Source organism: Halyomorpha halys, unplaced genomic scaffold (genome assembly GCF_000696795.3).
Source record: "Halyomorpha halys isolate HHAL.00 unplaced genomic scaffold, Hhal_1.1 Scaffold429.1, whole genome shotgun sequence".
Classification (NCBI taxonomy): domain Eukaryota; kingdom Metazoa; phylum Arthropoda; class Insecta; order Hemiptera; family Pentatomidae; genus Halyomorpha; species Halyomorpha halys.
Window position 1 is genome coordinate 229,054 of NW_027109334.1, and position 14,248 is coordinate 243,301.

Genomic DNA, 14,248 nt, shown 5'->3' on the forward strand with positions numbered 1-14,248 from the left:
TGTATAAAGAAACCATGGACACCAATGTCTTTGTCAACATAGATAAAATACTCATACTTTAATTCACCATAGTTAGTTAGAAGACTCTATCCAAAGCAATGAAATAGAATTTTAAATGTTCGGAGCTTTGATGTCTATTCTGGGTTTTCATTCTTTCTAGAGCTCATTTCAGTTTCACTGATTTTAAAATACATTTTGAATTCAACACAGGATGATAGCAGACTTCAAACTCGATTATCTCATTCATTACATTTAAAAAAATTACTATTGGATGCATGTTAAAAGGTGAGAGAATTTGAATTATAAAGTGTTGGCTAGCAAGATGTCATTCCTTGAACTTCAAATTATCGAGATAACTAAAACACCTTTTTTTTTTAATTTATTGAGTGTTTTTTTAAGGAACTATCGAGAAATTCAAATTATCAACAGTTGACTGTATCTATATTGTCATTTATTCAAGACTATATGAAAAATAACCATTTAAGAAGTTTAGAAACTTTATTGTAGGACATAATAATATCAATGTCACTTTTCTAAGCAGCTATTTTGGAGGGAGAGCTACTTCATATTAGGTCATTTTAATTTGTTTTTTTCAGGCTTACACTTACAAGCATTTTGTTGCAAGAGCTTTAGGATTGATAATTTTACCTGCCATAGTATATGTTTGTTTCTTCTACATACATCTGAAAATTTTAAATAAGAGGTATGTGTTATATACACAATTAAGTTAAATTTTATGAATATATGTGTTTATGCTATTGGTCCAAAGATTAATAATTGGTATAACTTCTTTTAATTCACCTACCAATCCATTTTTAAAGTTATTTATAGTTAAAAAAAATTGATAAACTTTGTTTAAACATCTTATTATGGCCTTATAATTGTTAGCATTTCTGAAGAAAAATAATTTTTGTTTAACTGACTAATTGTATAAATTCTGACAAAATTTTATAAAAGTATTTTTATCCTGTAGTATGTGGGAAATCAAAATGTTAAATTCCTTTCTTCTTCTTCTTGGTATGTTTATTTTATGTGGGTCATTCTCTCAGAGAGTGACAATTTTTTGTTCAGAGCGTTTTCCATGTCACTTTATAATTTTTCGAATTGAAAAAGTTTTTTTATCCTTGTATTTGACTTTATCTAATAGCATTCTTTTTATCGAGGCAGTCTAGCGGACAGTATGCTGATGTTATCCTTCACGATTCAAGGGATAACAGAAAAATACAGAGAAATGTTGAATGTGGAAGAAGTGCACTGCTGGATGTGATTCTTGGCCATAAACTTAAAGGTCCATCTTGGGAAGGAGATAGGCAGGAGGAAGGGTATGCCAAGTGAACTCTCATTTGTACTATTTTGATGCTAGAGCCAGAAAGGAGTCCTGGATGGAGGTCGAGGAACCAGGATGGACCAGAATTGTTTACCAGCATCTCAATATTAATTCAAATTAATTAAATTAAATTAATTAATCAACGTAATCTAAAATAAAAGCCAGGAAGCATAGAGAGAAGATTGAGTTAGGAAAAACGAAGAAGTAACAGTCGCCAAGAAGACCGCAAGTGTCATAGATGTTGTAAAGCCAGACATTTGGTAGCACAATGCCTCCGCACCCAATATTTTGATTGTGGGACAGAAAGACATATTGCCCGACAGTGCCCCCCTATGTATCGGCGGAGGAAGCAAAATAAGCCTAAACCAATGGAGGCTAGCATACAGAGATTACAGAGGAGGAGAATCTCTTGAGAGATGAACAGATCCCTGAGTGAAGCTACAGAAATGTCTGAGACCTCAGAGACAGAAACTGAAGTAGGAGACCCTGGGCGAGAGGACAGTCAGCAAGGCAAGAGGACAACTTTGAGGCAAACAGGAGAAGCAGCTAGAACATGAGGAGAGATCTGAGAACTGTATCCACAGAGGGGTGACTGCATGTTGGAGAACCACCATGTGAGAGGAGAGCACAGTGGTTTGCCTATTATACAAGCGAAGGGAGAAATAAGCTGTTAGGTGGACACTGGTAGCTCAAACATGATTGTCTGCCAAGAAGTACTGGACAGATTGAATGGCGGAGAGAGAGCACTCCTGGTTAGAGTATGTAATTGTATATTGATCACTCTGGGTGGGCCCTACAGCATTGAAGGGGAAGTAGAAATGGAATTGGATAAGTGGTGCTAAGGGGAAGAAGATAACAGTCCATGTAATGAGAAAAATGCCTCAAGACTACCTGATGATTATTGGCTGCGATCTATTGGAAAAGGTAGGAGTGAAGAAAAGAAACAGTAGAGGTTAGAGTTCAGAATCCACTTGACCCTATAACAGTCCATTGTGGACGGTACAAAAATAAGAATGCACCTGGTAAAATGAGGAAAAGTACCGAGTTGTAATAGATTATCGCAAGCTCAATGGAAATACGGTTGATGAAAAGTACCCTATCCTGAGGTTCAAGAACATTCTAGACTGGCTGGGTGGTGCTAAAACTTTTAGCACATTAGATCTAAAGGCTGGATACCATCAAATTAAAATTAACTCCAGGGATCAGCATAAGACCGCGTTTATTTTTGAACGAGGTCATTATGAATTTACCAGAATGCTGTTTGGTCTGAAAAATGATTCTGTAACATTTGAGCAGCTCATGAATGAATTCTTGAGAAGATTGGATAAAGCAGTTTTCAAGTTTATATGGAAGACTTGCTAGTGTTCAGTAGATCGGAAAAGGTCCACATGGACCATTTAAGGAGTGTGTTCCAGCGGATAAGAGAATTTGGACTCAAGCTATCCCGAGAAAAGTCTAGGAAAGTTTAAACAGTCTACCAGATGGGAGGAGATCCTATGTCAATATAATACATATATATATATAAGCCCAGTAAAGACAAGGTGGTTGCAAACTGGCTCTCCAGGGCAATAATGATCAACACAATCAAGGATAATTAGGGAGAATCATCTAGAGATGTAATACAGTTCATGAGAGAATGGACCCCGGAAGGAGAATAACAACTGGGAACACAAAAATTGGGAAACAGTGGAGAGACAACTTAGTACAAGAGCCCGTGGAAAAAAAAGGCAGTTATCTCACCCCAATTTTTTGAATTCATTAATGTAAAGTACTTATAGTTAGGTGTCAAAATTGATGAGTCTGCCAATCCAGTTCTGGGAGTTTGAAAATGACGGTGGTAACAAAAACTCAAAAAATGCAGTTATTTCATACCTCTTGGTTTGTGACTCATATGAAACTAGGTTTAGTACCGATGCAAAAGAAACCTGTCTAACAAGCTTGTGCATGTTGTGCAGACGCGTTCCAAAATTTAACTTTAAAAACTCTAAAATCCAGTTATTTCATACCTCTTCATTTTTTTCTCATATGAAACTAGGGTTTTTTTTTTCCGGCCAAGAAGCACCACGGCCACAGAGGGCCTATTGTACGCCATCCCTCCTCTGCTCAAAACAGGCCAATTGCCTTTGCAAATCTGGACACTGTATAAGGATCCACTGTTTCGCAAAGTTTGGGATCCAAGATACGATCCTTACCAAAGATGAGGAATCATGTTATTGCCACTGCATCACATTTGCAAATGATGTGGTAAGCAGTCTCTTCCTCCTTCCTGCAGAACCTGCAGATAGGGGACTCTATCAGTCTAATTTTATAGAGATGCTTGTTTAGCTGACAGTGTCCCATGTATTGACCTGTCACCCATCTTAAGATACTCCTATCCATATTAAGAAGGCAGTTACTTCTTTTCAGGCAGAATCCTTTGAGGAACATGTTTGATTGTTCCATCCCTCTGGTATTTCTCCAGAGTAACCCAGCCTTGCTCTCAGCAATATTTTTGATATGCCTCTTCGCATGGCTGAGACTAATTCCACATATGGGGTCAGGTGTGAGAGGAACATACTCAGATCCTTTCCTTGCTAGGTAGTTCGGTCGCTCATTTCCTTTAATGCCTTTATGTCCAGGCACCCATTTCACCCGCACCTTGTTGGCCAAGGAGAGAGAGTTCAGGTTAGCCTTCCACTCCTCCACCAATTTGGAGGTAACTACCTTTGTAGTACTTACAAAGAAAAAACCTGTCAGCCAAGCTGGGACTGTCCCGCGCATGGTGCAGACATGTTTCAAATGTTGGTATGTTGGTCCCATTGTTGGTATTTTGCATTAAGGTCTGCACCTAAAAGGCAATGGTGTCCAAGGAAATCAAGGAAGGAATAGAATTGTGGTGGGGAAGTGGGAATTTGGGGTGGGGAACAAGTGTTAAGAGAAAGAGAGAAGTTTGGATCGATACGGCTGTGGTTTGTAGGAAATTCTGGGCTTCTAGAAGGACTAAGTGATGTGAAAGGGATTGATGGATAATGACAGTAGTGCCACCATGTGCTGTTCCGTTGGGATGGTCCGTTCGATAAATTTGGTACTGAGGTATGTTGATTAGTCATCTGGTGGTAAGTCGAGTTCCTGTTATTAAGGCTACATCAATGTTTCTGTCCTGTAATAAGGCCGTTAACATGATTTCGAACACCATTCACATTCCAAAGGAAAATAGAAAGAGACTCAAATGGTGCCATTTAAGGGTTTCTTGGCGGAGGAATAAGATTAGATACTAGATTTGTAAGTAAGGAGATGAGTGGAGTGATAAGGGATCTAAATTCAGATCATCACAGGAAAGAGGTGAGGAGGTTTGTGAGATCAGTAGCGTTAGGAGGAAGGGGGATGCAGGGTATCTGATTTGGCTTTTGGGAAATGGATGAGGTTTGGGAAACAGAGGCATGAGAATGTTGGTGTTGGGGTTGAGGATAATGGGGTGTAGGTTGCGATAGTGGCAGGGCCTGAGTCGCCAGTTCTGTTTCTCCAGTCATTTGAGCGAAGAACACTCCTGGTTTGACAATTATTGAGGGTTTCCTGGGTGGTATGGTTGCATCTTCTTGTCTGGGACCTGCCTGTGTTCTGGATGCAAGATATTTATACGTCTCACACCCCTAGTAGTTAGCCGGGTCCCCTTCTTTATGGGATAGTGCACACACAGCAGGTGCTTGCCTATGCTTGCTGCATTCTACTGAATTGTGTTGTTGGCCACACTTGACGCACCTTGGTAAGTGATGTCAATAATGTTTAGTGTGGCCATATTCTTGACAGTTGTGGCATTGAACTATTGTTTTTTTAGGGTACGGTTTTTCAACTACTATTCTGGTGTAGTATAATCGGCTCACATTTTAATTTCTTCAACGCCTGGTGTTTGTTCAGGGTCAACGAAGAACAAGGGCAACGCTATTTTAGTTGATGTACTATTAGGATCTTTGTTTTCTTTTAGTACGTTCACAATTTGTTGAACTTTGTACCCTATGGCCGAAAGATCTTCTTTGATGGCTTCGGGTGGTGTTGATGGGTGTAATTGTCTGATAACTACTCTGAACGCCCTCTCATGGTGTTGTTGATATGTGTGAGAGTCGGCTTTTGTTTCTGCTAAGTATTAGATCATTTTTCTGTACGTATCTGTGGTATCTGGTATTAATTTTGTATCCTTCATGCGACTTTGACATATATAAGCACCTGGGTTAACAACTTTATTCATTTGTCGGCAAAGAATATGACAGTTATTAATGTTTTTGATAAATATTGGCGGTGGCTTGGGTTCTCTGGGCGTCTCTCCAAAAGGGGCCCCATCACCCAGGGTGACATATAGACTATTTTATTTTTAAAGTTGCACAGACAAAACCAATATTTTTTTTGTGTGTTTTTTAATTATTAAAATTAATTTTCATTTGTATTTTTAGAAGTTAATTTTTTTTTCTTTTATTTTTAAAGTTCATATGCTTTAGTGTTATGTTTTACAGTTTTTTATGTCTTTTATTTCAAATATAGCAGTAAAAAAATTTGACTAAATAATTTTTTTTCATCACCTTACACGGTTGGGCTAGTAAGGTTCATATTGAACCCCTACCCGCCGTAACAACAGTAAAACGAGAAATCGTCATTTCGTAAATTTATTTTGCTGATATCATAAAGAGTGTGCGCATTCTATAGCTAGCAATAGAACATATGTTATATCGTGTCCCACAATAGACTGTATTTTTCAGTGGACTTGAATAAAAACAGTAGTGAAAAACAGTGTCAGTGTAATAATAAGTGATACTGCTCACATGAGAACTAAAATATAAGTGAATAATCACTTTTTTATAATCTTTTAAGTGAACAGGGTATGCGTTCCTTAATACCAACGGCAGCCATAGACTGGTACTAGAGATAAAAGCTCTACCCTAATCAGTTGGCCACTGGCTCGCATTGAGGTGCGACTGCACTGTCCTTTACGTCCTTTATTACGTATTTTAATACGTAAACTAATATTATAATATTTTTAATCGACCCTGGGAAATACACCCAGAAACTCTCCTAAAGCTAAACAAAAACCACGAAAATCCATCAGAAATACACCACCTGTGACACCAGGTAGTTCAATTGATGATATGGACTCACAACCTGACCCTTCTAATCCAAGCACAACCGAGGAATTTCCATTTTTCATGCCAAATCAGTAGACATGTTAGCAAATTTACCAGCAGATAACATGAAAGCGAATCAGACGCCCAGAGAACCCAAGCCACCGCCAATATTTATCAAAAACATTAATAACTGTCATATCCTTTGCCGACAAATTAATAAAGTTGTTAACCCAGGTACTTATATATGTCAAAGTCACATCAAGGATACAAAATTAATACCAGATACCGCAGATACCTACAGAAAAATGATCAAATACTAAGCAGAAACAAAAGCCGACTCTCACACATATCAACAACGCCAAGAAATGTACCCTGCTCCTTTATGATCACAAGGTCACCAACATTAAGGTTTGTTATAGGTTTTTGCCATTTCTTCCGTTGTTGCAACAGGTTTAAATACTCCATTCTCCATCTTTTCTAAAAGTGTTGTGAGATTTGCTTCACTTCCTGCTTATCGCTTAGAAGACGGTCAAGTCTTCCATCATGTTGGGATAGACTTCGGAGGTCCTTTTTTCAGCATTCGCGAGATCCTTCTCGCGAGACGGAAGGCTGCATTAGGTAAAGCTTATCTTTGCCTCTTCGTATGCATGGCAACAAAGGCGGTTCATTTAGAGGTGGTATCGAAATGTTCGACTGATGCCTTCCTAGCAGCTTTAGACAGGTTCGTTGCCAGGAGAGGACGCCCCACTAATATCTACTCCGACTGTGGAGGAAACTTTGTTGGTGCTGCAAACAAGCTCCAAGAGCTTGGCCATTGGCAACGTGCTAAATTAACCCAAGAGGACATCCTACGCCACGCAAAAGAAAGGGAGATACAATGGCATTTCAACCCCCCCGGCCGCATCTCACTTTGGAGATATATGGGAAGCCGGGATAAAATCAGCTAAAAGCGTCATGGAGAAGGTAGTTAATGGTGCGCATTTAACCTTCAAAGAGCTAACCACGCTTTTTTGCAATATTGAAGCCATTCTCAACTCTCGATCTCTTACCCTCTTGACTAATGATCCCGACAGCATTGAGTGTTTAACTCCAGAACACTTCTTGATTAGGAGACGACTCCTCGCAACGCCAGAAGACGTGGTCATGGATAAGAACGTTAACCTATTAAAGCGATGGCAGGTAGTGAAGCAAATCTCATAACAGTTTTGGAAAAGATGGAGACGGAGTATTTAAACCTGTTGCAACAAGGGAAGAAATGGCAAACACCTATAACAAACCTTAATGTTGGTGACCTTGTGATCATAAAGGAGCAGGGTACATTTCTTAAGACTTGGCCTCTCCCAAGAATCATTGCCACACATCCTGGGCAAGATGGCATCGTAAGAGTGGTAACAGTGAAGACCAAAACTGGAGAATACCAGTGACCAGTCACCAAGCTCGTTCCCTTTACCCCCGTCAATGCTAATTTAAAATTTTAAACAAATTTTAGGCGGGCGGAATGTTGTTTATGACTACTATATCTCAGGAACTATTACATTCACAGATGTCCGTTAGACATCAAGTTAAAGCTTTTAAAATGCCCTAAGAAGAAAGTTATCATTAGCTTTTTCATAAGAGTACTAGTTTTCATGATATTAGCAAAATCTGTTTTAAAAAAATGTCCATTTCTCATTTTACTGTCGAAAATTGTTGCTTATGACAGCTAAGAGAAATGGACATTTTGTGAATAGATTTCGCAAATATCATGAAAACTACTACTCTTACGAAAAAACTAATAATAACTTTCTTCTTAGGACGTTTTAAAAGCTTTAATTTGATGTCTAACAGACATCTGTGCATGTAATAGTTCCTGATATATAGTCGTCATAAGCAAAACGTTTCATCAGAAAAACGAAAAATGGACATTCTGTGAATATATTTCGCAAATATCATGAAAACTATGACTCTTACGAAAAAACTAATGATAACGTTCTTTTTAGGACGTAAAATAAGCTTTAATTTAAAGCCTAACAGACATCTGTACATCTAATAATTCCTGAGATAGCCGTCATAAGCAAAACCAATAAATCGTGAAAATCAATAAAGCAGTCTTTTGTATTTAATTTAAATTACTGGAGTCCATGTGTGTCATTCCTTCTTCCTTTTTTGTTTCAAGGTTTGCTCTCAGTGATACTTGAGTTATATATAGGGATAGGATTTTTCAGTTTTCATGTTTTCACATATTTTTACCTGACCATGATATATGCGATTCCTTACTAACTAAAGATGTTTCAAGACATTTCTGGCCAAAAGAAGCCATTTTTATTTTACATATTTTTAAATATTTGGCCTTTTTTTACATATTTTGTTGTAAATCACATATTTTCTGAAATATTTGTTATTTTTAACATATTTTTAGGTATTCTGTCCTGAATCACATATTTCCTTGAATTATTTGTTCAATTTTAAATACATTTTTCGCAGGAACTACATAAAATTCAAGAGAATACAAGATACCTAAAGGTGAAATTTATCATTTATCATAAATAGTGCATAGAAATTCTATGTCTTCATCTTTGAACACAAATTAAATGCAGTGGCAATAATAAATTTTCACACAGAATTACATAGAGAATTCCTCAGAATCAATTAAAAAGAGCAAGGGTCTTATTCCTGTGGCATTTTCCTATAATTTGTTTGTTTACTCTTCAATCCATTTCTCTGTTTCTTTCTTTCCTCCTCAGATTCCACAGGTACCAATACTATGTATTTAGATTTGTGCCGAGCATTTGTCAGGGCAGACATTCCTATCTACAAAATTAGCAATCCGGACTTAAAAACCTTTCTTGAGAAATACACAAGCCGAGTAATGCCAAATGAAAGCACTATAAGAAAACATTATTTGAAGATTATGAAACGATTGCAAGATTTGTCAACCAATCTATGACTGTTCTTTGGCCTATGAGCATCATTCATGGTAAAGTTTTGTTGTTTTTGTAAGACACGGCACCTTACATGAATAAAGCTGGTAATAGCCTTAAAGTTCTTTATCCTAAGATAGTTCATTTGACTTGCCTGGCACACGCATTTCATGTCCAAATGTAGACAAGCTTGTGTCCACAGTAAAAAAAATTTTTTTTTTAACGGTTAATAGACCAATGGTTGTGTTGCAAGGAGGTGATTTGGTCAGAATCACGCTCAACCACCAGATTTTTACCCATTTAAGGGTACTCACTTATGAGGCTGGATGGACCCTGAAGGGTTTTCGAAGCCACAGGAGTGACTCATAGCTAAAGTGAAACCGAAAATAATTATTTGCCACTGCCCGATTTAACATTTGAGTTAGTTTAGTTTAAAAATAAAAATAAATTAGAGTAGGATTAGTATGAAATAATGATTAACATTTATTTTAGCTGTTCACTCTGTTTATTTATAACTTTAGATTTCCTATTTGAGAATTTGATAGGTCTCAAAAAGTTAATTCATAGTGAGTATCAAAACCTCCACTTTTTTCAATTAAGGACGCATAATTCACCATTAAAGAATATTCAATTTAGATTATATAATTAATAAACTACTTTATACCACTGCTTTATTCCGGAACTGCTAGTGATGAATTAAAGGTATGTTAATTAACCCAGTAATTAACAAGGTTGTCAACTGAATCTCATATCTCATCTCTTAAAATTCCGACTCCTGCCTAGATGGTTTTATTTCGATCAGCCATTAGCAGTGTTTTCTCTTTACAATAGTTAATTATTGTACCAAATTGATTGTTATCTTTCTGGGGGAACCTCGAATGTGTAAGCCCTGCTGCATGATTCTAAAATTGTTTAAAGAAGGTTTAATAAAAATTCACAGTATTGCTGAACGTTTCCTAAATTGGAATGAGTTATGATGTATGATATGTTAAATTTAGGGTATTAGTAAAAACTGTCTCTTTTTAAATTGTTACCTTTAAATTGTAATAATCAACAATATAGCAAAGTAAATAATAACTGTTATTATTAGATTTTTACATAGTCTTGTTCTCATTCATTCCTTAGTTAATTCTTCTTCACAAATTAAAAAGATAGATTTATGTTTCGTTGAAATATGTAGATTTATTATTTCATTATATTAAACCTTAGATCCATTAATAACATTACCCCATTGTGTAATTTTTACAGTGGCAATGGTGATGGATTTTTTAGTTCAGCATTTCAGTCACAACTCCAAGGGAATTCTCTTTATAATGCTAGTATGCCACATGGTGAGTACTTGTTATTTATAAAGTTTTTCTGATCTGTATGATATCAGTGTTATTTTATTTTTTATGGTTAAAGAGGTGGCCTATGGAGCTGTACTTACATTAAAAAATAGAAGAACTGGTGGTGGATATTTGCATTCACACTGGCATTTATATCCTGAAGGTGTTGGTGCAAGACAACAACAAGTAAGTCGATGTTATAAAATTAAAACAGATTTCATACTGTAATGTTAATTATTATTATCTTTGCCAATTTTTTTTTTCTATTATATGTTTTTCTGTGGTTCTTTAATTTTTTATTGATATGTTAGTTACAATGATTTTTATTGGTGGAAATACCTTTGACCACTCGTGTAATCCAGAAGTTAGTTTTGGGGTTGAGTCAAGAGAGAAAAACTTAGTTATTGTAACCTATTGGCTAAATCTCTTCACTTTGCATTGTTATGTTATATATATGTCATATATGTTGCTCATCATTGTGTTCCTTTTAACTATTAATTTAAAAAAAAAAAATGTTTTCTGGTAAAAAAAGTGCTCATGCTGTTCTAAAATAGCATCCAAAGATGGGGGACTAGCAATTTTAACTTAAGGTACTTCTTCGGTTACTTTCATTCAGAATTTGGCTTAATATCATCATAATTGGTTAGTATTTTATCAATGCTGGGCAGTCAGAAAATCATAAATTAAAGTGATTGGCTTGAACATTAAAAAACACCAATGAATTCAATTTTTTTTCCAACCTTTCATATGAAAGTTGATAATTCAAGTGCAGTAGTAATTAAATAGGGCCATCTATAGCTAAGGGAGTTGAGGCGCAGGTATTTGCATCCTGGGAACTGCGCCAGTTCAATTCTGTCCTGGGGTGTTGACTTTTATTTCTGTAGTAGTTTTAGGCTATCAGTTAGCAAATCTCTAAAAATATTATGATCAAATACTGCTTCCTTTGAAACCTTTCTATGACCTCGTTGTTTACTATCAATGTAGGATCAATTGTAGAATTATGTTTCCTGAAACCAATTCAATACAGAGTAAGAAATTACTTATCTTTGATATTTAGAATATACTCATTCATCCTGATCCTTTTTAATTTCGTGTTTTAAAGTTAGGGTGGTTTAATTTATTTTTATAAACATGGTCTTTGTTGTAAACACCATCTCCTTACATGATTTTTTTTCTTTAATTTGTGATAAAATTGATTTTGGGCCACTGCTTGAGAATACTTACCCCTTAACTCGAAATGTTGTACAGTTACTTCATGTTGGCTATTTGATATAGATTATATAGTTTATCTGTATTTGCTTTGATTTCTTGAATGGTAAGAAAATTATCATTTAGATTTATTTTCTCATCAACTAGGTTTTTGTATGTCCCCAGTCAATAACTCCATTAATGAGGGATTTTCATTTTTCACTTCTTTTATCTCATTTGAGAAATTAATTAATACTGGAATGTGGTTCGAATTCAAAGCTGGATTGCTTGATATAAAAGAGTAAGCCTACAATTTTGTTTTAATAAAATATCAAGAATGTCAGATTTGCAACCTGGTCTATAGAAAGTAAGTTTATAATGGTTGACCGTAGATTTAAATAATGAGAAGAAAATGGTTGTGTGTGCAGTCAGTGAAGAATACAAATAAGTAAAATCTTATTTATTAGTGCCAACATTTCGGCTAGAATTTCAAGCCTTTATCAGGGCTAAGAATAAATACAAGACAACTACCTATGAATAAAAGGATATATAGAATGATTAGAAAATAAGAAAATAATTAACATTATACATACATGAATAGTGTTGAAAGACATGAAGAGATTAAGTATTATAAGACGGTAAATGCTGTATAAGAAGAGTAATATTAAAATTAAGTAGGAGGAAAGAACAAATAATAAAATACATATGAAAATCTAGTTTGTAAATATATGCATAAAATGGTAATTATTTAAAATAAAGTAATGAAAGGAGTCGGGAATAAAATTTACATATAGGTAAGTAAATATATAAGTAAAATAACAGGATTAAACAAATAAAATATAAAGTCATATAACCCAAAAGGAATAAAGAAATATGTATGTTTTAATTTAATATTAATAATTTAGAATTAAAGTTATAGAAAAAAAATGAGAAAGAAAATATATGTAATTAATGAAATATGTATGTAAAATAGTAAAGATTATAATATAATGGTAAGAGTAAAGAAATAAAATATAAAGTTAAGTAAGACAAAAGAAGTAATTAGTAAATATGACAATAATAATATGTGATGAACATAATTAATAACGATTTGGGTAAGGGAGAAGTAATAAAAAAAAAGTAGAGAAGGAGAAGGGGTGTAAAAAGAAAGATGAGAAAAAATAAAATAAAATGAACCTGTTTGGTCAAGATCATAAAACATCTTAAAGCCAAGTGAAGTTAGTGGCGATTGCGGCCATGTTGTGCTTTAAAAAAGTATGTTGGAAAAGATGATGAGGCTACCGGAAAAGGTCAAGAATACTTACATGTTATATTATTTATATGAGTAAAATTAGGAAGTATAAAAAAAAAATATATATAAAGGGTGATGACAAATATTTTTAAAAGAGTGAAATGTTTTATTTGGCCATGCTACCCACACACACAGTGTTATCCAATCCATGATTGGACATATATACACTACAATACATTAACATTTTTCAAACAATTATCATCAATACACTAAATACAATACACTTAAATACCTTTTTTTAATATATAAGAAGATGGTCAGGGTTTTTTTTTTCAACCTTTTTTTTTCCTTAACTATAAATTATTTTAATTTTATTTTTTCTCTCTCTTCTATTTTCTTCTTATGTACATATATTAGTTTTCCTAATTTTCGTGTAAAGCCAAATAACAATTTACCTTTACATCCAATACATTATTCCACTTGTTTCTCTCCTTCATACCTCTCCTCTCCAGTGATCCGTAAAAACCTTTCAATTAATTTAGCAAATTTACAAAAATCATCAATATATAGCAACAAAACAATCATAGCAGTAGAACAGTTTACAAAAAAAAAAAAAATTAAATAATTTTAAAAAGAACTAATACATAAATTTTAAAAAACATATAAATGAATAAATAAATTAGAATACACAAATAAATTGGTTAAAACATACAAAAAAGCTCAGATATATTATCAGAACTAATTCCCATGCAGGTGATGATGTATGATACTCAGGGAGTCCAAAATAGTATTTTCCCCCAAGATCACTATGTCCCCAATGCTAACACCTAGGTCTTCCAAGAAGCTTCTTGTTCTTTTCGATATTGTTGCGCAAGACCCAGATCAGAGGCCTCTCAGAGCAAACCCTCTCTCCGTAGGTCTCGCAGAATTTTTCTTTAAGGGAAGGGATGCATTTTTCATAAATTTCCTTCTTTTCCCTTTCCACTCCACCCACCTGGGCCCTGTTTCATAATGGAACTAATAGTACAAGTAAAAAAGTACAAGTGTACAAGTTACAAAGTACAAGCTTAATACTTGTACCGGGAGAAGCGAGTTCACTTGTACTATTGAAAAAGTACAAGTAAACATAAGAGAAGGTTATGTATTCTTATCATTGGTAGATCGTGAAACCATTTAGCTGTTAA

At 34.8% G+C, this 14,248-nt stretch overlaps 1 protein-coding gene across 1 annotated transcript in view; it reads left to right on the forward strand.

Annotated features, from left to right (window-relative positions):
* The first annotated feature begins 649 nt into the window (after positions 1–649).
* twisted (Protein O-mannosyl-transferase 2) overlaps positions 650–14,248 on the forward strand; it is a 112,293-nt gene continuing 98,694 nt past the window's right edge. The window contains exons 1-3 of the mRNA XM_067047523.1: positions 650–703; positions 10,566–10,648; positions 10,722–10,831. Of these exons, the coding sequence (XP_066903624.1) occupies positions 10,639–10,648; positions 10,722–10,831 (120 nt within the window). The 5' untranslated portion in view covers positions 650–703; positions 10,566–10,638. The remainder of the gene's footprint in view (positions 704–10,565; positions 10,649–10,721; positions 10,832–14,248) is intronic.